Raw genomic sequence first — 26,412 nt, 5'->3', positions numbered from 1 at the left:
ATTATTAAAAATTTTTTTGTCTAATTCATATGAGGTATAGTTCAAATTTACTAATAATTATACCACAATTAATCTTTTTTCACTATTGATATTATATTGGAATAAATAAATAATTGTCAAATATGGCCAGATTTTAAATCTTTTAGCTAAATATATAAGTATTGTGGCTTTAAGCTACAAGCTTAATGTATGGTAATAGATCAATTTGAAAATATAGCTTAAAGCATGTAAGAAACACATTTTTATAAAAGTAAATGTTGTAGTTTAATACCATACACTTATAGAAATTTGCCCAACTCTATACAAAATATAAAATATGTTGGAAATACAATTGTTAAAAATACCTTATCATTGTTATCAGCCCCACTGCCTAAATGGTTTGAACTATCTGGGGTTGAGCCTGAAAACCGAGTGAAGCCATCCCCAAAATCCGAATCATTATTCATTTGTTCTTTGGTATTGGAGGCCCAAACAGAGGTGCCTGTCAAGTCCTTGTTAGCTATATTATCAAAATCAGGTGGTGGTTGATGTTCAGAAGAAATTAGCTTATTGTTTTCATTTGAGAAGGTTGGAGGGAAATGAGAAAAGAGAGAGGATGAATTATTTGAATTAGAAAGTTTCTGTTGGTATATGCTACTATTGATTAGGTGATTGTCTTCAAGCCTATTTTTATTATCCAATAAGTTTGAGGTGTAATCATGAGTAGGTTCTCTCGAATCAGAACTGGAATTATAATTTGTATTATTGTAAGGTGGAAAGAGGGAATTTAAAGTGTTAGGATAGCTGATCCCACCTAACTCATTAGTTGATTTGGCTTTGGGGGCACTTTGATGAGTATTATTCATATTGGATTGCTGCTGGGCTCCATTCATCCATTCCTTGTCAAATAGGTTAGAGGATCTCTCAATACCATTTTTGTTGGGGAGTCCATTGATATTAAAATCATCTCCAATTTCAAAATTATTGTTGTTCACAATAGCATTATTAGTATTATTATTGTCTGATAGTTGGTTATAATAACTTGAGTTAGTGTTAGTACTGTTGGTCCATATGTTATCCCTGTTGGATGGAATACTAGAATTGACATTGCTGCTACCATAATGATTTTGATTATGGTGTTGCAAAGATGAAGGAGCTCGTTCATTACCAGGTGGGTAATAAGTAGGCTTGATCCCACCTGTTGCTGATACCCTTTTGGTACCCCAAGCCCCTCCAGAGTTTAGCGAGTTATTGATATTATATGGTTCTATAGGCTGTGCAGATGCATTTGTGTTATATGCCCAAGCAGTGGCAGCAGAGGTTTCCTTGTTCAAACTTGCATTGTGGTTTACATTGTTATAAGAGGATTGATGAAAGTGGACAGCACTGTTACTGAAATTGGGCTGGTTAGGTGGGTAAAATCCAGTGTTCCCAGATTGAAACTTGGTACCTCCTTCATAGCTATTCAGTCCTAAATAAGCTGGGTTTGACGATAAGGGGTGGTTATTACCTGAGTGAGTAGATGATGGGATAAAGCGATGATTGTTAGGATTGTAATTATTTGGGTAATTCAAGTTTAAGTTGGGTTCATAATGATTGAAACCTGACCTTTGTGCAATTCCAGGATTGCCACCTATGATTCCACTATTGTTTGTAGAATGTTGGTGACTGCTAAAATTATTGTAATTATGAGATGACTGCCTTTGCTGCAGCAATGCAGATGAAGAACAGGGCCACATTTAAATTTTTATTTTCTGATTAGTGAATATAATGGTTTGAATGATTCGAGTAATGTTTGTGTGACCATATATAAAGTAGTTAATAAATAAGTGAGTAATTTTGATAGCATTTTTTAGTATCCAAATAAAATGATTAATTTGATTAGATATTGACAATTTTTTGATAAAGGCAGTTTATTTGGGAAAATATTATTTTGCAATATAAAATGGAATCTAGTGATTTCACAGTAAATATATGAGGATTAGTCTATTTTCTGATCCACAAAATTAAATATTTTACATTAATAAGATGATATAAAATTGAGCGTATAGTTGTGCTTTTATGATAGTTTAATTTTTTTTTATTTTTTTATAAAAATAAATGTAATCCCTGATAGAGAAAATATTATATTAAATATATCCATGATGGGTTATGTAAAGATAGATACTATGAGTAGTGATGATATTGAAGGAATTATCACCTTTTTAAGTATTTTAATTGGTGAATTTGGATGACATAGATGGAAGATCCTAAATAAATAAATATGTATAAATAATTAGATGTATATCCAATTAATAATTGTTTCAATAATTAAATGTTGGTAAACAAAATAACATCTTTTGTTAATGTAAAAAGACTGATAGAGTGCAGACCATTTATATAGCCAGGTTTTAATATAATAAAGCTGGGATTAAATATAAAATAAATTTGAATTATATCAATTAAGCAATTGAAAATATCATTTAACATTCATTTCCTTTTTATATTTTTCTTTTAACGATTTACAAATAAAGATTATAAATCTCTACAAGTTCTGGTACAAATATTATGTATATATATTATGAAATTTTATGGCAAACTTACATATAATTTATACAGGTAGGTTTATGAGAATGCTATTTCAAATTTTTGAAAAAGGTATACATATATTTAAATATCAATTTTAAGTATCACAGAAAGGAACTTTTGCTTGATAATAAAATACATAAATATAGGACTTTGATTTTTTATATTGTATTATAAATGTAGGAAGGATTATTTAAATAAAAATTATTTGCTGAATAATATTGGCCTGATTCAATAAAAGAAAGGTGAAATAGAACAAATGATACTTTATCATAAGGTAAAAAAATAAATACCAGTTGAATCGTTGCTTTGATTTTTTAATCACTTTCAAATTGTTAAGATCTATTTGAGCAAAAAATACTTTTTATTGGATGAATTAATGCAGGTTTAGGAATATAAAATGTTCCCTTGTATCCCTGTGATAAATTAAGTATCGTAATAATAATGAATATTTTTTGGAATATACAAGGATTGAATAAAAAGATTTCTTTATAAAAATAGCCTTTATAATTGAGTTTTTATTCGTTGAAACATATATTCCGATCAATAAAAATTATTTAAATTTTTTTCAAATAAAAATGGCGACAAAGGATAGATGAAATTATTTTTGTAAATATTTGTTATTTTATTATTTTTGGTACAAGTTTTCATACAAAAATTTTAATTGATCTCTCTTGGATTAAATGATTGAAGAGAATCGCTCTGAGAATATAATTATTGTTTTTTTATGATGGAAGGAAAGAATTAATCTTGAAGTGAATTGACTAGAAGAGGAAAGATAATTATAAAAATGTAACATTTTTTTTAAATCAATAGTTTTTTTTAGTTTTATTTTTAAAGTTAATTTATAATCCCAAAATAATATAAAAGATAAACTATTAATATTTATAGTTTATTTTTTATATGTAGCACACTAATTTTATTTTTTTTAGACGAGAAGCAAATATTTTTTTATTATAATGTTTATTTTAATAACTATTATTTATTTATTTTGCTATTTTAATTTGTTTCTTTCTTGTTTATTATTTTTTTCTTTTTTTACTATTATTTTTAATGGGGTAAAGTGGGGGGTTGAGCTTCTTTTTTTAATTTGTATTTATAAATTTAACCCCCTTTTCCTCAGGCATATTTTTTAAATTAATTTTTTTTTATCGATTGCAATAATAGTTTTTAATTTTATTGATTTTATTTTTAATTTATAGGCTATCAAAAATAGTTTAAAAAAAAGAAAGGTCAGAAAATTTTTCGCTATATAGGTGAGTGCAATTTTTTGAATATTAATAGTAAATAAATACTACAAATATCTATTTTTTTGGAAATTTTGTTTTTTTTCTATAATCAAGTTTTAGTCAGCTAAATAAGCTAATTTACCTTTCTAAAAGTAATAGGATTGCGAAGTCTAATCCAATAGGATACATTCTTTTAAAATAATTTTTTTTATAGGTAAATGGAAGTGTTAATCTTGCTAAGTCTGGTTAAAGCTTAGTTAGGATTACAACTTTCTACGGGCTAAGAACTTGTAGCTATGGGTAGTCTGTCGTGAGATTTAAATCGAATGTGGGCAAGAGCTAGTCAGTTATTAAAAATTATCTGGAAGTTTTTTAATAACGGGATCAGAGTTGTCAGATCTCCGGAAGATCGCGCAATTTTTGCCATAACATTGCAATCCCTCACAGCGATGTCTCACAGTTCTTTTTTAAAACCACATTAAAAATTTTAGCCCTTCATTATTAAGATTGCGTCCAAAATCTATTTTAAGATATCAAAAGTTTCAAAAATTTTAATAAAATAATCCTTGAAATTTTCTAGAATTATATTTTGCATGCGTTTTTATTTTTGTATTAAAAAAAGTTAATTCCTTCTCTTTCAATAGAGTTTCTAAAGTTTGATATTTTCGACACAGCCTAAATGATAAATAATAATTTTTACTTTTTCGTATAATTAAATTTAAAAATAAATTATCAATAAACTTTAGAACCCTCCTCCTTCTTTCTATTAGGAGTTTAGTTTTTAAATTATGATAAAAATTTTAAAATGTATATTTTATCTAGAAGAAATTTAGAAATTGGTCTCGCTAAAATAGTTAATTTAGTTTTAATGTTGTTAAGCCCAATTTGGGTCGATTTTTAAAAACGACACGATTAAGATTTTAGCCAAAATAATATTATTTAATCATGGAAATTTTTCACATAGATGGCAGAAAGGCTTCTACCTCTATTTGCCAAATCTTGAGGCTTACAAAATATCTTGGCTAAAATTTTAATAGGGCCGGGCCGTTTTAAAAAATGGGCCATTTAACAAAGCTAGTTTTACAAACAAAAAACCAGTTGATTGATTTTTATAATAAATAATGCTGCTCTACTACCAAAAAGTGTATATTAAACTATGCATAAAATATTAGTGGCTTCCAAATTGAAAATTTATGTTTGTAAAACACAAGAAACCAACATAAAAAATGCCTTAATAATATGGATATATTTAGTCCTTGGCGTCCACTGATTTTTTCTTTCGCAATTTTAAATGAAACCTCTTTCAGGGATCTGTTAAAATCTTCAAGCATATTATAAACAAGAGTTCTTCAACGGGCAGGATAAAAAAAGATTTAATTATTTTTAAATGAGGGCTAAACATAAAATATTTTTCGGCTTGTGTATAAAATAAATTCAAACGTTTCTAAATTCTAAAATAGAGGCAAAGGTAAGTTACAACTTTACATTGTATAATATATAAAAAGTAGGCATCTTACTAATCGAAATCTTTATATTGCAACCTAATTACCTTGGCCTGACAAGATTCTTACGCTTATAAATTATATAAAATTTATTCTTTCTCCAATATAGAAATAAAATAATATATTTATTTAATTTATAAATAAAAAAAATATTATAATTTATAAAATATGGAACAACAAACAAAAAAACATCAAAAAATAATTACGTGATATTTTGATATTTATTTTAAATAAAAATAATATAATTAAAAAATTTTATATTGTTTGTTTTATTTATTCTTTGTTTGTTTTTATTGTAAAATCAATATGGTGGATTTTATATTTTATTATCAAGGTTTATTATTATTAGATTTGGTTTATGTCACGTGATGCTGATTGATTTTTTTAATGTTTATCGATTTTTATTATTAGGGAAATTTTTGATTTATTAATTTTTTTTAGAAAAAAATATGGGAAGAAAGAGAAAGGTATAGTAAACTAAATTTTGGCTGAGTAAAATTTTAATTTATTGAATTTTCATCACCCACATCAGGATTGCCATTGCCAGGTCTAAATTTAGCGCAGTCAATTCAGTTACCACAGCATTTTCCGAATATCACAATCTAATATTTTTTCAAACAATATATGGTGTATTTTACTCTTTTTGGTTCGTTGGGTCTTTCTGATATTCATTATTTATATATAATAAGCTATTTGAATTCTATGATGCATGCTGTATTTGTTTGATTGATTCAAACGGTATCTTAAAGTTAGAATTCTGATAAATTTTTTCTTATAAAAATAATTTTTTTAAACGAAGCATTCGTATTTGACATCAAATTCCTGAATTGCGACATTTATTATGCTTGTAACATGACATCTTTTAGATATGTTTTAATTTTATGGGGGAAAAAAATTAATTAAAATTTTTACTAGTTATGTTAAAACGTAACGAAATGTTCATTGTTTTCTGTTTTTAGTTTTCATTTTTGGAATAAATAATTTATCTTTATGATTCATATAAAATTAGGGTAGTCCATATTCATAATCATACCCAAAAACTCTTTCTAAGTTAATTATGAAATTATTTTAAAATAGGGATAGAGTGGATTAGAGGTCTGCATTGGGCGGGTTTTTGAACCATAAATCCGCCCACCAATCCCGCCCAGAGTTTTCAAAAAAAAATATACCCACCCGCCAGCCCATTAATCTAAAACTCCTTACCCGCCCGCCAGCCGATTAGTTTAAATTTTACCCGCCCATCCATTATTTATAAAAAAAAATTTAACCCAAGCCCATTATTATAAAATTTAATTATGGCCATTCTTTCAATTTTTTAAGCATCTAATAAAAATATTTCAGCATTACACCTCTACAAGAAGTTTTATAATTATGGAAATTACTATATTAAGCATAAAAAAATATTCAATTTATATTATGAATAATTTATTTGATCAAATAAAATACTTATGAAAAAATAAAAATACAAAGATATTATATGTAATTATAATGCAAAAATAATAATGAATCGACATTTTACACGTTCTCCTTTGTTCCAAAAACCTTCCAGCAATGCTAAATTATCGTTCAGAAGAAGCACTAGTTGCAGGAATTGCCAATATTTTTCTTACTAATCTTGATAGTTTTGGCAAATCTGTTTCTTGTTGTTTCCACCAAAGTAGTTTTAAATATACAAAAGGGTTTTTATGATACCAAAAAAGGACATTTTAATATTTAATATCCAAAAAGTTCATAAGAACCATTTTTTATTAATATTTACTTAAATGATTTAAAATTTTTTTGGCCCACCCGCCCATTGCTTAAATTTCTCAACCCGCCCTTCCACCCACCTGCTCATAGTTTAAAAATCTTTTAACCCGCCCACCTGTCCGTTCTTAAAAAAATTGTGGGCTGTGCCGAAACCCCGCTCAATGCAGACCTCTAGTATGGATGAAAGAACCAACCTTAGCGAATATATCGAATAATTTTAAGATTGTGTCCTTCTCTACTATCACAATTGACGATAAATTATTGAATCAGTGTAACTATGAAATTTATTCTCGACATATTGAAATCTAATAAAATTATTTTTCAGAAGCTTTGTAAATTTTTTATAAAATATAAGGTTTGGAAAAATATTATTTAATTTTAAAGTGATGACCATTTAAATTAATTAATCCTTATTTTTACTAAGATTAGTATTAACTTAACTCTGTATCTAGTTAAGATGATCCTCTTCGTTTTTTCTTTTTAAAAATTTCATAGAGATTTTGAAAACATTTTTTAAATCTTTCCTCGAAAATATTTTAACCACGTTCAACTGGAAATTAGCGCAATTTCCTGTAAAAATATGGGGTATCGTCTTAATATCTCCCCATACCCTGTCCTCTTTCCTGTATTCCCGTTTAACAAATAATTCACTAATATCTAACTTCATATCTCCCAACGATAATTTCTAGATCAAGCTCTCACAATGTGGTAAAACAGTGTCCGTCCTGTTACACCTTTTCCCACAATAGTCACCCAGAGTTTACAAATTTATCTTCCTCTTCATCCCTTTAGGACATTTAAATATTTCAAAACGATAAAATCAGAGACGAATGGCTGGAAGCCCTGCCTAGAAAAAATCTGGGGAATCTCTTAACAAATGAACAACTAAGAGTTACTTTAGGATATAGACTCGGGTGAGACCTAGTTAAACCTCATCATTGCATGAACTGCAACCTTCTAGTAAATGCCAAGTGAAGTCATGGCCTCAACTGCATTAAAAGTCAAGGACTCACCAATGCCATTCATCAATAAACAAATTATTAAGCCTCCTATTAAAAAGGCTCGTATATTGAATATTCTAGAACCATGCAACCTCTCAACAGATGATGACTTAAGATCCGACGGTTTGGCCACTATTCCCTTGGACATGGACGAATCCCTTATTTGGGATTATATATGCGTCTTATTCTTCCCCGCTAATATTATATGAACCTTTTACTCAAGCAGAGAATAAAAAAATAAACAAATAAAAAAGCCTTAGCAATTTTATATTCTCACCAATAGCATCATCTGCCAACGGACAGCTCGCTCCTTTAACTTTTAGCTTTAAAAAAAATTTAGTTCACAAAATCAAATCGCAAACATCTGAACCAAAGGAATTCCTATTCCTCAGACAGAACATACAAATCCATATTTTAAAATTTACCTATTGTTCCTTTTTAGGAACTCAATTATGTTTTTCTTAAAATTAAATTTTTTTTAAAGCTTATATTATTTTATTTTTTTTAAACATTTTTATAAATATTATATATAATAGTTTTAATAAATAATTTAATAGATAAAAAAATTCATTAAATTAGAATAGGGGAGACCAGGGCTAGTCGGTGCAAAGGGCTTGTCGGTTCAGCGGATTTTATTTAAAAACCAAATATGTTTACAAATTAAAATTTAATTATAAAATAGCAATGTATAATATGTATATTTGAGGCAAAAAAATATTTTATACCCTCAGTTATTACAATTTTTTTAAGATAAAATGTTTTTTAGGTAAAAAAATCAAAATGTTGTTTTTACACAACAACGCTAGGTGACATTAAAATATTAAGAGTTTAAAAATAATAAAATAAACATTACATAAAATTTAAAACCTTCTTTTAGCATTTTAGAAAATTTCATAATCATATATCATGTTTGAATATATTTTTAAAAGGTGATAATTGTATTAATAACGGTTAGTAGATAGTCGAACCAATAAAATTATGCTTACAAATATGATATATTATAATATATTTATATAATAATATAAAATAAGTATTCATTGGGTACTATTATATATTTAAATCAATTCTATATGATAATGAAATGGAATTAGTAAAAAATAAAATTTATTAAAAATTTTATATATTTTTTATAATTCATATAATATTATATTTTATCAACCAATTAATTTTATGTAAATGGTATATTTATCAATAAAACATTATCCATGAAAATAATGGAATAATAATATTAATTAGAGAGACTTAATATTTAAATCTACAAGCCCCAGGTTTGGGACTTGTCGAGATGGGACTTGTCGACACAATTGACTTTAACTAGAATCAATCTTGAGAAAAAAGTATAAAATATCTAAAATATTTATCAATGTATAAGTTTGGTAGTTGTTTGTGTTATCTTATGGTATTTTTAAGATTCAAATACAACAAATATATTCGGACCTATGATGATTTTGACAAAAATTGCGCTACCTAGTCCTGGTCTCCCCTACAATGTTTGTATTAATGAAGACATTCGATAATTTAGAAAATGGTTCTTTCTTTCTTTTTTAAATAAGTTTGTACATATATATTTTAATTAACTTCATAATAATTCCAAATATTTTAGGTTATATATTTATTAAATCATTTGCTAATATCTAATACAATTATTTCCACGAGCTAAAGATCATGATAAACAAGAAATACTCCCATTCCCATATCGTTTAAATAGAGTTATTCATTATTATTTTATGCATAGCATCTACATATACATATAAAGTAAAAGATTATCTACGCATGTTTCTATACATAAAATATTTTTTATGATTTTATCCCTATATTTTATCCTTTGTTAATATAGTTTATTATTTTATTTAAGGTTTTATTTCTTTAATTTTTTAGGCTAACTCTTTTAATTTAAAATCTATATTATAAAAGTTCTTTTGGTAGAAGCAAATATGTATTTACAAAATCATCTATTTTTGAATCCATTAGAAAATGAGGTTTTATTTATATTTTAACATTCACAATAATTCCCAATAATTAGGGTTATATCTTCTTTAGATCATTTGCTAATATCTAACGAAATTATTTCCATGAGATAGAGATCATGATAATCAATATTAGATTACATTTTTTTTAGATTCTTTGCTAATATATAATGATTGACCATCATTTATTAAGGAGCTGAGCCAGATATTAACTCCTTTGTTTATTTAAGGTTTTATTTCCTAGGCAACTCATTTTATTTTTAAAAACTAAATATTACAAACTTTTTTTAGCAGAAGCAAAATATGTATTAACAAAATCATCTATATTTATTAAATCCATCAGAAAATGAGGTTTTATTTATATTTTAATTTTGTTCCACAAAAATTTCCATTATTTTAGGTTATATCTTCATTTTAATATCTAATACAATTATTTCTACGAGCTAAAGATAATAATAAACAATAAATATTCATATCTCGAGTATAAAAATTATCACATTTTTTTTATGAATAAAACATTTTTTATTTATAATTTTTTCCCTTATATTTTAGATTGCACCTTTTTTAGATCCTTTGGTAATATATAATGATGATTTAATAAGATGCTGCATCTGATATTAAATCCTTTGCAGTTTGGTTAGGTATTTTATTTAGTATTTTATTTCTTTAATATTTTAGACTAACCCTGCCTTACTTTTTCATATTGCTCAAAATCATGATGATTCCATAGATAACCGAAGAGAAAAATGACGCATAAACAAACGACTTTACCGTTCTAGACACACTGTTAGCTAAGAAAATTCCATGATTCAACAAAATAAGGTTAGCTCTTATTATATAGAAACAATATAGTATTAAAGATCGGCAGAAATCAATTCTTACTTTTTAATAGGCCGGGCCTTTTGATGGGCCGCCTAACGTAAAATTTTAACGGACCAAGGAGGAAAATTAGTTTAAAAAAAAATTTGGGTGCAGACGGGCCAGAAAAATTTTAATAACTGGTCAAAAGGCCTGACTCGTAATTTGAACGAGCCGGGAAGTAAATCTTTTACCGGGCATGGAAGGGCCTGAAAAATATTTAAATAACCTAAGCAACTTTTGCAATAATCTTTAACAGGCTGGCTTGCAGATCTTTGATATAAATAAAACGAAGCAGGTTTAAATTTTTCTTCTTCTTGATTTTAAAAAGAAAAAGATGTGTCTTAACAAGCTACCTTCTTAAAATTACAATTCAAAAGGTAATAGAATTACAGCAAGTTAAAGTGAAAAATTGAAATGGTACATCGGTAAAAAAAATTTTTGTTAAATAAAAATGGCATTACCCATTACAAACTAAATCATATTACAATAGTGCCTCTTGCATGATTAACGGGTATTGCTGCACTTTGAATAGGAAATCATACGTTCTTGGTAAGCTAGAAAGATGAGATCAAGTTCCTTATATTATTTATAATCTAGAAAATCTTGATAAGTTTCTTAATTAATGGATAAATACTTTTGATTCAAAGCAAAAAAGAACAATAAGTACTAATCTGTTTTTTCGCCATATCTGCCACGTTCTACAAAAATTAAAGGAGTGTTTTCTATATAAATACATATTTTAACCACATATAGGCATTTAACTTTTATGAGTAAAAAGATATTGGAATTTACAGTTTTGCCCGAATGTGGGAATACTCCGGTCTTTTATATTAGAATAAACTGCAAAAGTTGTGGATAATTTATAATATTCTAATGATGTTATTAGCAAAATCTTAATAGTTAGTAACAAGTCGTATAAAGCGCACTTTAAAAAGCCCCCGACGTTGTTATAAATATAATATACCAACTAGCTAATTATTGGAATGTTACTTATTATTTTAGAAATACCGTTTAATATCAAGTTCACATATTATATATGTCGTAATTTTTAAAGGGATCATGACTATCCGGGATCTTCACGGGTGTTTAAAGGGATCCCTTTAAAATTTCAATTTTTTAAAGGATAAAGAACTATACTGTATTATCACGTTTTAATCGTGATAAAGAGGAATCTAATTTTAAAAGCGTTTTCCACGAGTTTCGTTGCGTTTTTTAATTTTCAATGTTGTTTTTTTGGCCTTATGATATAAGATATGTCTAGTATAGGGTATTAATAGCTAATCAAAAGATCTATTCAACTGGAAGTCAATCTCTGCCCCATAATGGGCGGTCTGGAGGGGGGGGTGTAAAAAATAATTTTTTTGATATGGGTATCAATCGATAGCTAATCAAAAGATCTATTCAACTGGAAGTCAATCTCTGCCCCATAATGGGCGGTCTAGGGGGTAGGGGTGGGGGGGGGTGTAAAAAATAATTTTTTTTGATATGGATATCAATCGATAGCTAATCAAAAGATCTATTCAAAAGAAAAGTCAATCTCTGCCCCATAATGGGCGGCCTAGAGGGGGTGGGGGTGGGTGTGTAAATAATATTTTTTTTTGATATGGGCATCAATCGATAGCTAATCAAAAGATCTATTCAACGGAAGGTCAATTTCTACCCCATAATAGGCGGTCTGGGGGGGGGTGTAAAAAATAATTTTTTTTGATATGGGTATCAATCGATAGCTAATCAAAAGATCTATTCAACTGGAGGTCAATCTCTGCCCTATAATGGGCGGTCTTGGGGGGGGGGTGTAAAAAAATTATTTTTTTTGATATGGGTATCAATCGATAGCTAATCAAAAGATCTAATCAACTGAAGGTCAATTTCTACCCCATAATAGGCGGTCTGGGGGGGGGTGTAAAAAATAATTTTTTTTGATATGGGTATCAATCGATAGCTAATCAAAAGATCTATTCAACCCAAGGTCAATCTCTGCCCCATAATTAGCGGTCTGGGGGGGTGGGGTGTAAAAAATAATTTTTTTTGATATGGGTATCAATCGATAGCTAATCAAAAGATCTATTCAACCCAAGGTCAATCTCTGCCCCATAATTAGCGGTCTGGGGGGGTGGGGTGTAAAAAATAATTTTTTTTGATATGGGTATCAATCGATAGCTAATCAAAAGATCTATTCAACCCAAGGTCAATCTCTGCCCCATAATTAGCGGTCTGGGGGGGTGGGGTGTAAAAAATAATTTTTTTTGATATGGGTATCAATCGATAGCTAATCAAAAGATCTATTCAACCCAAGGTCAATCTCTGCCCCATAATTAGCGGTCTGGGGGGGGGTGTAAAAAATAATTTTTTTTGATATGGGTATCAATCGATAGCTAATCAAAAGATCTATTCAACCCAAGGTCAATCTCTGCCCCATAATTAGCGGTCTGGGGGGGTGGGGTGTAAAAAATAATTTTTTTTGATATGGGTATCAATCGATAGCTAATCAAAAGATCTATTCAACCCAAGGTCAATCTCTGCCCCATAATTAGCGGTCTGGGGGGGTGGGGTGTAAAAAATAATTTTTTTTGATATGGGTATCAATCGATAGCTAATCAAAAGATCTATTCAACCCAAGGTCAATCTCTGCCCCATAATTAGCGGTCTGGGGGGGGGGGTGTAAAAAATAATTTTTTTTGATATGGGTATCAATCGATAGCTAATCAAAAGATCTATTCAACCCAAGGTCAATCTCTGCCCCATAATTAGCGGTCTGGGGGGGTGGGGTGTAAAAAATAATTTTTTTTGATATAGGTATCAATCGATAGCTAATCAAAAGATCTATTCAACCCAAGGTCAATCTCTGCCCCATAATTAGCGGTCTGGGGGGGTGGGGTGTAAAAAATAATTTTTTTTGATATGGGTATCAATCGATAGCCAATCAAAAGATCTATTCAACTGGAGGTCAATCTCTGCCCCATAATTAGCGGTCTAGGGGGGGGGGTGGGGTGTAAAAAATAATTTTTTTTGATATGGGTATCAATCGATAGCTAATCTAAAAATCTATTTAACTGACTGTCAATTTTTACCCCATAATGGGCGGTTTGGGGGGGGGGTGTAAAAAATAATTTTTTTGATATGGGTATAAAATAAAAGCTAATTTTAATATGGTTTGACTGAAAGTCTTCATTCTTGGTCTTGATAGGTATGACTTGGTCTGGGGGGGGGTCAACATATTAACAAAATGTCTAGTTGGATAGAAATTACAGAAATAAAAGAGAATGAAAATAAAACAATTTTTTAAATCTTTTTTCGGTTCCAATCCTGAACTTGAAATATATAATATGCAGTGTTCTATATTAGCACGATATTCCATAGCTATTTTTTTTAGTATCGATATCTTTAGCTTACAACATTTTTTTAAAAAGAGAGATAACGGTAGCTCGTTACTAAATAATTAGCAAAAATTAATATAACAATTTTATAATTAATTCTAAAATCATAATCTTTTAATTTTATTTTATTTTAAAATTTAAATTTACATTTAAAAATATGCAAAATATATTTTTCAAAAAAATAAAATATTTTAAATGTCGACAGTATAGTATGATAATGAAAATAATTTTGGTACAGATCATATCGACAAAGGAATATCTCTTGAAAATGATGATGATATGGAATTTCCTTTTCCTTAATTCACAAATTATTTTAAACTCGATAAAAAAAATTAACACAATATATATTTGCTGTAAGATGTGGGAGGCTTTATCCTCAAACAAAACTAGTTGCTTCAATTTGAGAAAACATTTAAAGGTAATATATCAACTAAAAATTAATATCAATGTATAGCTCAATTCTTAATCTTTAAAAAAAATTAGAGCATCTATAATAGTTTTTGAGTTAGATGAGTTAGGTGAAAGTTGATTTTCTGGCCTACTCTAAACATACTATATTTCAACTGGCCATAAGATAGTGAATTTTTATGGATATCTAATAAATAGTAATTAAACAGAACATAAACATGGGTATTAAATAAAAATTAAATACATTTAGACTTCATTATTAAATACAATTATAAGCAGGGGTTAAATATAGTCATTGCTATTTATAAACTCATTGTAGCCTAATGATAAAATTATTTGCTAGCAACTTAATTTAATTTGTAATATTTTTAAATCTCAAAATTTCGGCTATATTTGAAACCATCGATTCACAATATTTAAAATGACATTATAAATTTTTCTTATTGCAGTTATAAATTATTGCACTTCTTTCTAAGCAAATCATCTATATTATAATATTTTTTTTCAAGCCATATAATCAACAACATATTTTAATGATTTCGATAATTAATTTAAAATATATGAACAATTATTTATTATTTACACAAATAATATTTAAGTAACATTTTGTGGAACAATTAATGCCATTTTAAAACATTGACACCTCTTATTGTTGCAACTTTTTTGGCAATTGCAAATTGATTCAAAACTACCATAAGAAGATGTACTTCTTGATGTTGTTATTATGGAGATCGTCTTATTAGGAATGGTAAAATTGGTAAATTTTATTGATTTATGAATGTTCGTTTTTAAAAATGGGCAAATTAGTTCCAACCCATAATTTCTCGCCCTCCATTTGTATAATTTCGGCCTAAATATTTTTGGGGCATAGATTAGATCTATCATTTTTATTTATTGGGATCAGTGCGTGATCCCCAATGCAAAATTTTATCTTTTTAATTTTATTCTTATAAGCATTCTCTTGCTTCTTCCTATCTATTAAATATGAAATGAACGAAGGTAGTCTGGTTAAAATATTTTCGATGCTGTTGCCAATCGAGTTTGTAGTATAATTATCTTTCCATAATATTATATTTCCAATTTTCAGACCAAATCATACCCATCAAGACCAAGATTAAAGACTTTCAGTCAAACCATATTAAAATTAGCTTTTATTTAATACCCATATCAAAAAAATTATTTTTTACACCTCCCCCCACCCCTACTCCCTTAGACCGCCTATTATGGGGCAGAGATTGACCTCCAGTTGAATAGATCTTTTGATTAGCTATCGATTAATACCCATATCAAAAAAATTATTTTTTACACCCCCAACACCCCCCCCCCTCCCAGACCAAGTCATACCCATCAAGACCAAGAATAAAGACTTTCAGTCAAACCATATTAAAATTAGTTTTTATTTAATACCCATATCAAAAAAATTATTTTTACACCCCCCCCCCACCCCCCTAAACCACCCATTATGGGGCAGAGATTGACCTCCAGTTGAATAGATCTTTTGATTAGCTATCGATTGATACCCATATCAAAAAAAAATATTTTTAACACCCCCCCTACCCCCTAGACCGCCCATTATGGGGCAGAGATTGACCTCCAGTTGAATAGATCTTTTGATTAGCTATCGATTGATACCCATATCAAAAAAAATAATTTTTTACACCCCCCCCCCCCAATCCCTACCCCCCCCCCCCTACACCGTTTATTATGGGGCAGAGATTGACCTCCAGTTGAATAGATCTTTTGATTAGCTATAGATTGATACCCTATACTAGACATATCTTATATCATAAGGAAAAAAACAAAATTGAAAATTAAAAAACGCAACTAAACTCGTGGAAAACGCTTTTAAAATAAGATTCCTCTTTATCACGATTAAAACGTGATAATCCCATCCCGTATTATCATTCCTTAATTTAAAACCCTAATTTTTTAGTTATCCCTTAAAATCCCGTGAAGATTCCGCATAGTCATGACATGATCCCTTTAAAAATTACGACATATATATTATTCACTTGTTCATATTGCCCTTTATCTTTATCAACGAACGAAAATTCAAAATAACAAATTCCAAAAGAAAACAAAATCAAATTTATACCTTTAAATTTAAGTATGTAATTGTTTATTTATTTTTTGTAAATTTAATATAGTTTAAAAAATAAAATAAGGTTTAAGACTTAACTAAAATTCAATCTATCATTTAGAGCTAATTTTACATTAAGTTTTTTGTTTTACATTAATTTAGTTTATAAAAAGCATATATTTTTTATATTATATTTATATATATATATATACATAATTATTAAATAATGAAGCATATTTAAAAAAAAATATATTATCAATAATTGCCAAAGAATTTACTAGACTTTCTATTTATATTAAAAGATGGATTCAAAATATCTATTTACCATTCTTGTATTGAATATTATAATCGTCCTAAATCAGTTCAAAGCTCAGGATATAAGTCAGTGAATTTTTTCCTTAAATTATACATTTTTATTGATAATTAATTTATAATAATATATTAATTGATGTCCTTTCTTAATTTTTCTTTTCTTTTTCCCATCTTGTCCAATACTATCAGATTTAAGGATTCTAGTTAACCTTATTTTTTTTCAAATTTTCTTAAAATTTTTCAAATTTATTGTTTCAAAAATTACATAAAATGCCCACCTAGAATTAATGAATCACAGATATATTGATTAAATTTTTAGAAAAACAAAACAATATTTCATTCTCTTTCTCTTCTGAAAAGTTGGTTTTGTGTTTTTGTTTCGATTTTTAAATTTGACGCGTTTCCAAAAGGTTTGGTTCTGCTCCAAACTCTGTTTTTACCTCGATTTTTTCTTTTTTTAAGGGATCCAAACTTTTAAAACCTAAAATACGAAGGTTATAGATAGATACAGATTTTACAAAATTTTTTTATTAAAATCTTTTCCAAGTTTCCAACCCTGATATAGGAACTACTTAAAAAACAAATTTAGTTCATTAGCTTAGAATTGACAGTTTTTGCTTGAAGGCAAATCGATCAAAATATTTTTAATTTGAAAAAAAGGTTAATATTTATATTTATCAGTATATAATCTCAAAATATTTTTTATCGGAACAGGTAACTCTATAGATAGCAGTATAAGTAATTCAAAGGGTCTGCCATCTCCCTGCTTAAAAATAATAAAAATTCCGATCCAAATGCCAGTAATAACTCTATGGCTACAATAAAATCGCAAATACCTGCACCTCCTTGTCTGATGCTTTAATAAACCAAATTTTTTACTCTACAATTTAAATAGACATCAATTTCTAATATTCCTTAATTATCAAAATTTTTATCGCTATCTCGTTTAATTTTTGTAAATTCGGACCGGGCTAGCTCTGGCCGGAAAAAAATTCTCTGGTTTTAAATGACATTAATGAACTAAAATAAGAAACCGGTCAAAGTTTAAAAAAGGGCATAAATGCTGCAATATAGAGGTTTATAAATTGTATTTCTAATATTCACCATTTAAAAGAAGTGTGTGTGGGGGTGGTATCTTTAACGTCCATTTTCACTAAAAGCAAAAATGAGGTATAATTTTTTTAAATCTCTAAGAAAGGTCTCTGTCAGTTTATAACAAAATGTTCAAATTTCTTATCAAAAACTAAATTCAAACAAAAAGTAACTGATTTAAATCAATTTGATTTAATCATGTCAACTCTAATTAGGTTTAAACTACTAAAGTTAAAATGTTATATATAAGAATATGATAGTTATGCAATCTTATCTTATTTTCAAAGATTCGTTAAAACAGTAATATTAAATGTAAGTAATTTTAAGTAGTTCACAGTCTATTCTACAATAACATTATTTCATTGGATAACTTAAAATTGTCAGTATATATATTGATTTTTTTAAAAAATAAATTCTGTTTTACCCTCTTTTTCCTTCTAAAAAGTAAGCACTCAAAATGAGCATCATTTTCTATATGAAGTATTTATTAACAACAGTCTTACGATTGTTTTTAACAGAGTGGCCACCTCTAACTTTAAAATGTTGTAGGAAATTAAAGATTATAGATTGGCAAGAAATATTCTTCTGAATGTTAAGCAATTCATATGTTGGATTGAGCCCTCAAACATCAAATTATAAAATCATTTATATTTTTCTTACTCATAAATTTTATAGCAGTAACTACAGATGCGGTTGTCCCAATAAATCCATTGAATAACGGTAAGATCAATTCAGATGTCACCGTACCAAGTAACACTATCTCAACTAATTTGAATATAGATAGAACATTTTGCTTTTTCAAGACTGATTTGTGTCCATGCAACATTACTTTTAGAACCATAGACGGTATATAACTTAAAAAATATTCTCAAAACACTATTTTTTATATCTAAATTAGGAAAGAATAAGAATAAATACGTCCAAACTCAAAAAAAAAAATAGAAAATTTTTATTTTAGTATAATCCGTCTGCTTAATTAAGTTTGGACAATTAATGCTAAATACCTAAATCTTTTATTTTTTAAATTTGGGCATATCAATTTCCAACGATTTTAGCCAAAATAATATTAAACCTGGAGATTTTGCTCATAGATGGCAGAAAGATTTGGACCTCTATTTGTCAAATCTCGAGGCTTGCATAGTATTATTTTGACTAAAATCTTAATCGGGCGGTTTCTAAAAAATGACCCAAATCAGGCCGCTTAACAACACTAGATTATCTCAAATTTTTAAATAATTATTCGAAAAGATTACATATCAAAAAATATTTATAATTTTTTGTTATTTTATAGACGTTGTTAAACGTAGTTATAGTTAGTTTCCTAAACGAAAGAGTTATTTCTTTTATATTAATTAGGCTAAAATTTATGACTTCTTTGTAATTGGATGATTTTTTAAAGTAAGAAAATGGAATAACTGATTTTTTTAGAGGGGGGGGGGTTGAAAATAATTTACTCTATTATCACTTTAAAAGTTATTATTTAATTTAGAATTAAATAATAAGTTCTTAATGGAAACTCTTATTATTTGCTTTAATATACTATGAATATATATTTTTCTATTTAGAAAATTATATAATAGTTGCAATTATTTTGATCTGGTAATTTAAATAAAAAAAAATTCAATTAAATTAGGAAGTTGTAATAATCCTTTTAATGCCGAATGGGGACAAGCCGCAACAGCCCATTTAAGATTCCTGGAAGCCGATTATGATGATGGTATATTTAAGAACTATATAAAATAAACACGTCAATATTATTAAAGAAATATGAAAAGTGAATGAGGGAAGGATAAATAGTGAAATAAAGATAAAGAAGGAAAGAAATAAATAATAAAAAGGAATGAATGAAGGAAAAGGAAATAAATCTTAAACTTTTTTCAAGTCAACTCGTAACTTGAATAAATGGTTTGCAGAAGCAACTCGGTAATTCATTTGGTATTAACTAAACGATGGACGTTATATACCATGAAATTAAAAAATAACTGATGAAGCTTAAGTTTACCACTAGAAATATATATTTTTTTTTGAATCAGCCTTACCATACAAGATATTACGATTTATAAATGAGTGGAATTCTTTTTTGTTTAGTAAATGGCGTAGTAATTTGTAAAAGTTATTAGATTTTTAATTTTTTATAATTTTTTTAAATTCTACATTGGATTAATCGATTTTGACTCATTCATTTTTACAATAAGTTTTAATCTTTTTAAGAATAAAAATCTTCCTTCAGCACTGATTGTTGGAACCAAAGTTAGGGTGAAATGTCATAATTCTTTTTTCAAATTATGTAAAGTTATTGTTGATTTTCTTTTTACCTTAATCAAATTCTTTACATTAAAATTTATTGCGCTAAAAGATATTTTAAATAAATTTTCAACATAATTCATATTAATTTAATTAATATTTATAAAAATAATTACTATCAAAATTCAATTTTCCTTTCACTTTTATACATAATAAAAAAAATATATTGTTTTATTTGCTTCCCCAATGCTTATATTTTAAAAGAGCACAGTTTTTAAATCAAAAGGCATGGAAAAACAATATATATTTTAAAAAAATGCAAACTCCAACAAGGGTAAGGCCTGATACCAAGCTATTTAACCACGTTAGCGGTTATATTATGGTTATGCAACAATTATAAAGGTTAGTAATTATGTTAGATAATGATAAATACTAACTTTATTAAACACCAAACCCACTACATTCGGTAAAATATAACAGATAGCGAAGCAGCCAATAAGTTTCCGCTCGTTTTTCCCACACTACTCGGTCTAGATTAAGGGGTGATAAAATTTGTGGACCGCGTTTGTGGTTAGCTTAAGATGCAAAAAAGGGGGTTAGTGTTTGTATTACACGAGGAGAAAAATTTTATTAGACACCAAACCCACGACATTCTGTAAAATTTAACAAAACGGAAAAATAAAAATTATTTGAAATTGTGAAAACATGAATTAAAAACTGATCTAATTGATTTAAAAACTGCGAAAACAATTATTATAAAACTGAAACTAATACTAATAACTGTTTCGATTATTCTACTGTGCAATTAAATGGTATCCTTTTTTAAACGTAAAATTATACAACAAATTCTTATAATTCTTTTTATTTATTAAAAAATAAGCAATTTTATATTTGGTTCCTCACCCTGATCTTTATTTTTACACCTGTAAGAAATAGTACAATTTTTCTGGTGCAATGAAAATAGTATTCACTCAGTTTGATATTAATTTTCATTTGAAATTTATTTATTGAGGCTAATATAAATTTATTAAACTTTTTTAAAACATATTTAACAAGAACATTAGCTAGTGTCTTACGAATTTTTAAATAAATGCGTGAAAATTGAACAGAATTTGAAGATAGAAAATAAAAATCTGTGCTATAATTTTGATTTAAAAAATCTATGAATTGATCTCTAACTTATAAACTGTTTATTTTTTTAATAATAATTATCCAAAATTTCTTCAACAATCTATATAATATTTTTCAATTTATACCTAATTTCCAAATAATAATGAACATTAAAGAACTAAGATTCAAATTAATTGTAATGTTTAAAAATATCAAATTTTTTTTAAAGAAAAACTAAAAAGGTGATATAAATGCAACAAGAAAAGGATTTAATTATTTAAGGCATCACACCTTTCATAGCCATATTGCCCATTGAGATGGATCATTTTATTTATTTATTTTTTTTTGGGGGGGGGGACTTCATTATTCATGGTATTTATCAAATATCGTCTTGTCCATCAGAAACGGAAAATTTTATTTTTCTTGTTTTGCCCATAGTTTACATTTATTTATCATTTTTGCATAGAAAATATTGCTTTTATGACATCGGTTCATAAATAGATGGCAAAAAAAATCAATCTAAATATCGGATCAGTATCTATAATCGAATAGGTTTTATATTAATATAGGAAAATATTGGATCGGAGAAAATTTATGAATCGGCACAGTCCAAATATAAAGTCATTAGAGATCGACTCGGTAGAATCGGCCCACCGGTTGAGGTTCAAAATATTTTTACAAGCTGAGAGTTCGGAAACTCATTTTAAAGATGAGAATTTATTATATGATTAAAAATATTTATTTAAATTAAAAAATAGATACAATATATAAAACTAAATTAAGATGTTTATATCTTCCTAAAATCTCCCATCTCTTCCACTCATCCTCATTCACCTCCTTAAAATTTTTCACTCAACACAATATTCGCTTAATCCTCAACCTTTTATTATCCTTTAATTGGCACCTAGCCCAATTACCCGTTAAACTAGGTGGTATCGACTTGATTCTCTTAGAAATACTTTCCCTATCTCTATTTATCTCAAATCGCCTATCGCTCAATTCTGCGATCTCATCATTCATAACTCCCAATGATGATCTTCTAACAGCAGCAATCGAAAGATAGAATTTACTTACCCCAGACGGTTATACATTTCCAACCGAAATCTCTAACAAATCTATCATCAAACCCCTAATAAAGAAATTACAAAATAGTCTTAACCCAACCGATATTAGCTATATACAACTATTACAATTCAACGATAAATACGGCGGGCATGAATGGCTCGAAGCACTTCCAAGCCAAACCTTAAATAATCTCTTAACCAATGACCAACTGAGAGTTACTATAGGATTTAGACTTGTATGTTCGTTTACACAGTCACACACTTGCCGTCAATGCAGCTTACCCGTTCAACCTAACGCCAGACACGGTCCAAACTGCACCCGCAGCCAAGGTCGCCATCTCTTGTATAAAGCAATTAATAAAATCATCCATAACGCTTTTAATAAGGCTAAAATACCCAACATCCTTTAACCAACCAATCTCATTACAGAACGGCCTCAGACACCCGACGGTTTAACCTGCACCCCCTGGTCCAATGGAAAATCCCTTATTTGGGATTCTGCGTCTCCTCCTTTCCTTCATCAATTAATTCAAACCCTCTTACTTGTGGGGAATTAATAAATATTCAAAATTAAATAACTTTATAATCAACTAACGGCAATTTTTCACAGTCTACATATTTTTTTTTAAAAACTTTATCACGAAAAATTTTCAACATAACAAACGAAAATCGCGAATCCTTATTTCTTAAACAAAAACTTCAACTAAAAATTTTTAAACACAATTATACTTGTTTTTTAGGCACATATTCATTATTAAATTAAGCTCTTTTTAGAGCCTTCAATTAGAGGTGGGCGCGGGCCGTGAAATTACGCGTGACCCATCGTGTCACGGTGGGTCACGGCGTGAGTGTGAATAAATTTTAAATTCCAAGAAGTGACTGGGTGTGACGGGCCTTCCCAAAATTTTCCCCGGGCGTAATCGGGCGTGAACATAAATTTCCCGTGAATCACGGAAATTTTAATTTTTATAATTGTTTTTTTATAAATATAAATTTGCAATTTTATAATTATATTATATATTTTATTATTTCATTTAGTTCTTTTTTAAAAAAGAATAATTTATGAAAACTAAAAATCTTCCGCATTTTATAAACAACATCCGGTAACATTTCGTTAGTTCTATTTTCTTTTTATGTTTAGGTGTTTTTTATCTCGAGACTTTATGCTAAATTTTGCTTAAATTTTTTACAGAAAAGTCAGTTATATTTTATTTGTAAAGATCTTCAATCTTTAAATGCAACTGAAAGTGAAGGATTTTACAAGCTAGGCCAAAAGATAAATGTTGGTGTTACTATGGATAACAAAATATAAAAGTTGTTAACCGGAAAACTCTCATGAATACTATAGGTCCTAAAATATACCATGAAATAAAATTTAAGATTAAAAGCATGATCAATAATAATTACTTTTCCATAATCACTGATATTTGGACTGATAACTATAAAAATATAAGTTTTTTAACCATTACAGTGCATATTATCATTAAGGATTTTAAATTAAAAACATTTGTTTTGGCCACAAGGACATTGGATGAAAAAAGTGTAGTCAATTCAATTTTATAGAATATACAGAAGTAGAAAATTACTTAAATAAATGTATAGTTGTGAGTGATAACGGAGCAAATCTTATAAGTACATTCAAAGGACGAAACGCTATCATGTATATGCCATATACTAAATAATATTATGCATTATATTTTTGACAATTGTTTAACTGAAATAGCATCAAATATAAATGGTGTAAAAAAATAGTACAATATTTCAAACAATCTACAGCTAATAGCAAACTAAGCCATACCCTTAAACAAGATTTAATAACTAGAATAACGAGATGGAACTCTGTATATATCATGATATAGAGTTTTAAAATCATAGAGCAGATTCTCGTCCCACAATAAATGACGTTTGTCTATGGAAACAAAAATTAGTAAAATTTTGTTAACCTTCTGAACGTGATACAATAATAATCAAAACCTTAAAATACAGAACAAGATTTCTTTTAAATGATTATTATGCAGCCACTACATAAGGTAGGCTTAATTCTAGATCCGAATTTCAAAAGACTTAAGTTTTTAATACAAGAAGAAAAGGATGATATATATATAAAACCATCTTAAAAATTCTAAATGATATAAAATTAGATGATATGCATAAGGCGATGCCAACTATCATTTATAAAACTCATAAAAAACCTTATATTCTAAATGATCAATACCAACTATCATTTATAACTTTCCTAATTCATCCTACACTCATAAAAGACCGTATATTCTAAATGAAAAATTTAGAGAATTTCTAGATGATTCTGATGAAGCATCAACATCACCGATGAAAGCTGTGAGGATGAACTAGTTAAATAACAAGACAATATTTTGAAGTTTTGGAAGCAGGAATATTCATTTCCTTTTTTGAGAAAATTATCGAGTAAAATTTTGTCAGCTGCAAGTTCGGCTTCTAGTGAAAGGTTATTTTCTGTAGCAAATCTCTTAATAGAGGAAAGATGTACACAATTGAAATAAAAAAAGATGGACATTCTTCTTTTTCTTAATAATTTCGATTTATAGATTGTATTTATTTTTTGTTTAAAATAGAATGAATTCAAATAATAAAATTATAGTAATAGTTTTGAAAAATTTAAAAACCGTGAATTTTCCGGCGTGACGGGCGTGAATCAAAATATTGCTTTTCATGAGCGAGCGAGTCGGGTCAAAATTTTTTTAGTGGTAAGCGTGAATGGGCGTGAATTTTTTTATTGCTGGCGGGCCGTGAATAAAAAATTAAGCCACGCCCACCTCTACCTTCGATACTTATAATATATATTTATTTTTATTTAGTAATTTTTACATATTTTTATATACTTGTTTTAATATTTCAGTGTTTTATCATTTATTTAAATAAATAAAAAGTATCATCAAAAAAAAAATGTAAAAAGTAAACAATTTAAAGAAAGACAAGAATAAGAACTATATTTATAAAAAACATAAGTGTGTTGGTGGGCGGGGGGGGGGGGTCTAAAAGGTTCTTATTGAGATCCGAGAGAATAAAATAGTTGCATGTGAACATAAAAATATTATGGGCTGGATGACTTGTATAAATATTTTGTGAGCCGGGAAAAATAAATTACAGACCGACTCGGAAAATATTTTCAAAAATGTTCATGGGCCTTTTCGGGTTGCGCCGAACTCGACGGTATCCATTTTATAATTATATCATTTTATATGTTAGTTCATAAGGGGTCTCAGTGTTATTGGCTTGGGGGAGGAGAGGGTCTGCTTTTAACGCTAGTATTAACTTGGTGTCATTCTTAACTTAGTTCATGTACATCAAGTCCATTTTTCTCTATGCCCTCCCTCGAGATCTTTAAAGTAACCCCCCCCCCCTCAGGAAATACGCCTATGACACAGATGACCCCTCCTAAAAAGCTTACGTGCGTTTGTCACTTTAGTTAGAACATCAATCTTTCAACTGTGCATCGAGAGATGGCTAATATGTATTTATATGAAATTCCGTAAGCCAGATGGTAAAATAAAATAAAGTTTAATCCAATTTGCGATATCTTCATATTCACTACACTATGATGTTTAAATAAATATCCTTAAAATGTACAATTATGCAAATTATATTGGCCATTCTGTAAATTTTCGAAATTTAATTTCTTTGAATAAGAGTTTACCTTATAAAAGGAGATCTTCGATGTATTACATGTTTTTTCTTATATACCTTTGAAGTAAAATAAATAAATAAATCAGTTTGAGTTACATCATTAAAACGTTCCACTCTTGTATAGACACTAAATCTAATACAACAAAAAACAATATAACTTTATAGCTTAAAATGAAATAGAGTCAAAATCATTGTGGGGTATTTAATTG

The 26,412-nt window shown here is 28.1% G+C and overlaps 2 protein-coding genes across 10 annotated transcripts in view; one reads left to right on the top strand and one right to left on the bottom strand.

Moving 5' to 3' along the window:
- The window catches only part of LOC135926494 (GATA zinc finger domain-containing protein 14-like), a 40,816-nt gene extending 37,683 nt beyond the window's left edge, over positions 1–3,133 (bottom strand). For 5 of the 7 annotated variants that reach the window (XR_010571896.1, XM_065462387.1, XM_065462384.1 and 2 more), the window contains exons 1-2: positions 2,838–3,130; positions 345–2,228 (exon numbers count right to left, since the gene is read on the bottom strand). Coding sequence is in view for 6 of the 7 variants with exons in the window: in XM_065462387.1 (XP_065318459.1) it covers positions 345–1,718 (1,374 nt within the window). In the remaining variant the exon portion in view is untranslated. Of the gene's footprint in view, positions 1–344; positions 2,229–2,562; positions 2,636–2,837 lie in introns of those variants that run through there. The other 2 variants (XM_065462389.1, XM_065462385.1) reach the window with 2 other exon arrangements.
- Positions 2,407–26,412, top strand: part of LOC135926495 (peroxidasin-like) — a 53,197-nt gene continuing 29,191 nt past the window's right edge. For 2 of the 3 annotated variants that reach the window (XR_010571897.1, XM_065462390.1), the window contains exons 1-5: positions 2,407–2,515; positions 10,671–10,814; positions 17,021–17,099; positions 18,798–18,968; positions 19,756–19,839. Coding sequence is in view for 2 of the 3 variants with exons in the window: in XM_065462390.1 (XP_065318462.1) it covers positions 10,797–10,814; positions 17,021–17,099; positions 18,798–18,968; positions 19,756–19,839 (352 nt within the window). In the remaining variant the exon portion in view is untranslated. Of the gene's footprint in view, positions 2,516–10,670; positions 10,815–17,020; positions 17,100–18,797; positions 18,969–19,755; positions 19,840–26,412 lie in introns of those variants that run through there. The other variant, XM_065462391.1, reaches the window with a different exon arrangement.

This window comes from Gordionus sp. m RMFG-2023, chromosome 3 (assembly GCF_954871325.1).
Source record: "Gordionus sp. m RMFG-2023 chromosome 3, tfGorSpeb1-WG-v2, whole genome shotgun sequence".
Taxonomy (NCBI): domain Eukaryota; kingdom Metazoa; phylum Nematomorpha; class Gordioida; order Chordodea; family Parachordodidae; genus Gordionus; species Gordionus sp. m RMFG-2023.
The sequence above is the reverse complement of the archived record's forward strand: the minus strand, read 5'-3'. Positions and strand labels throughout refer to the sequence as shown.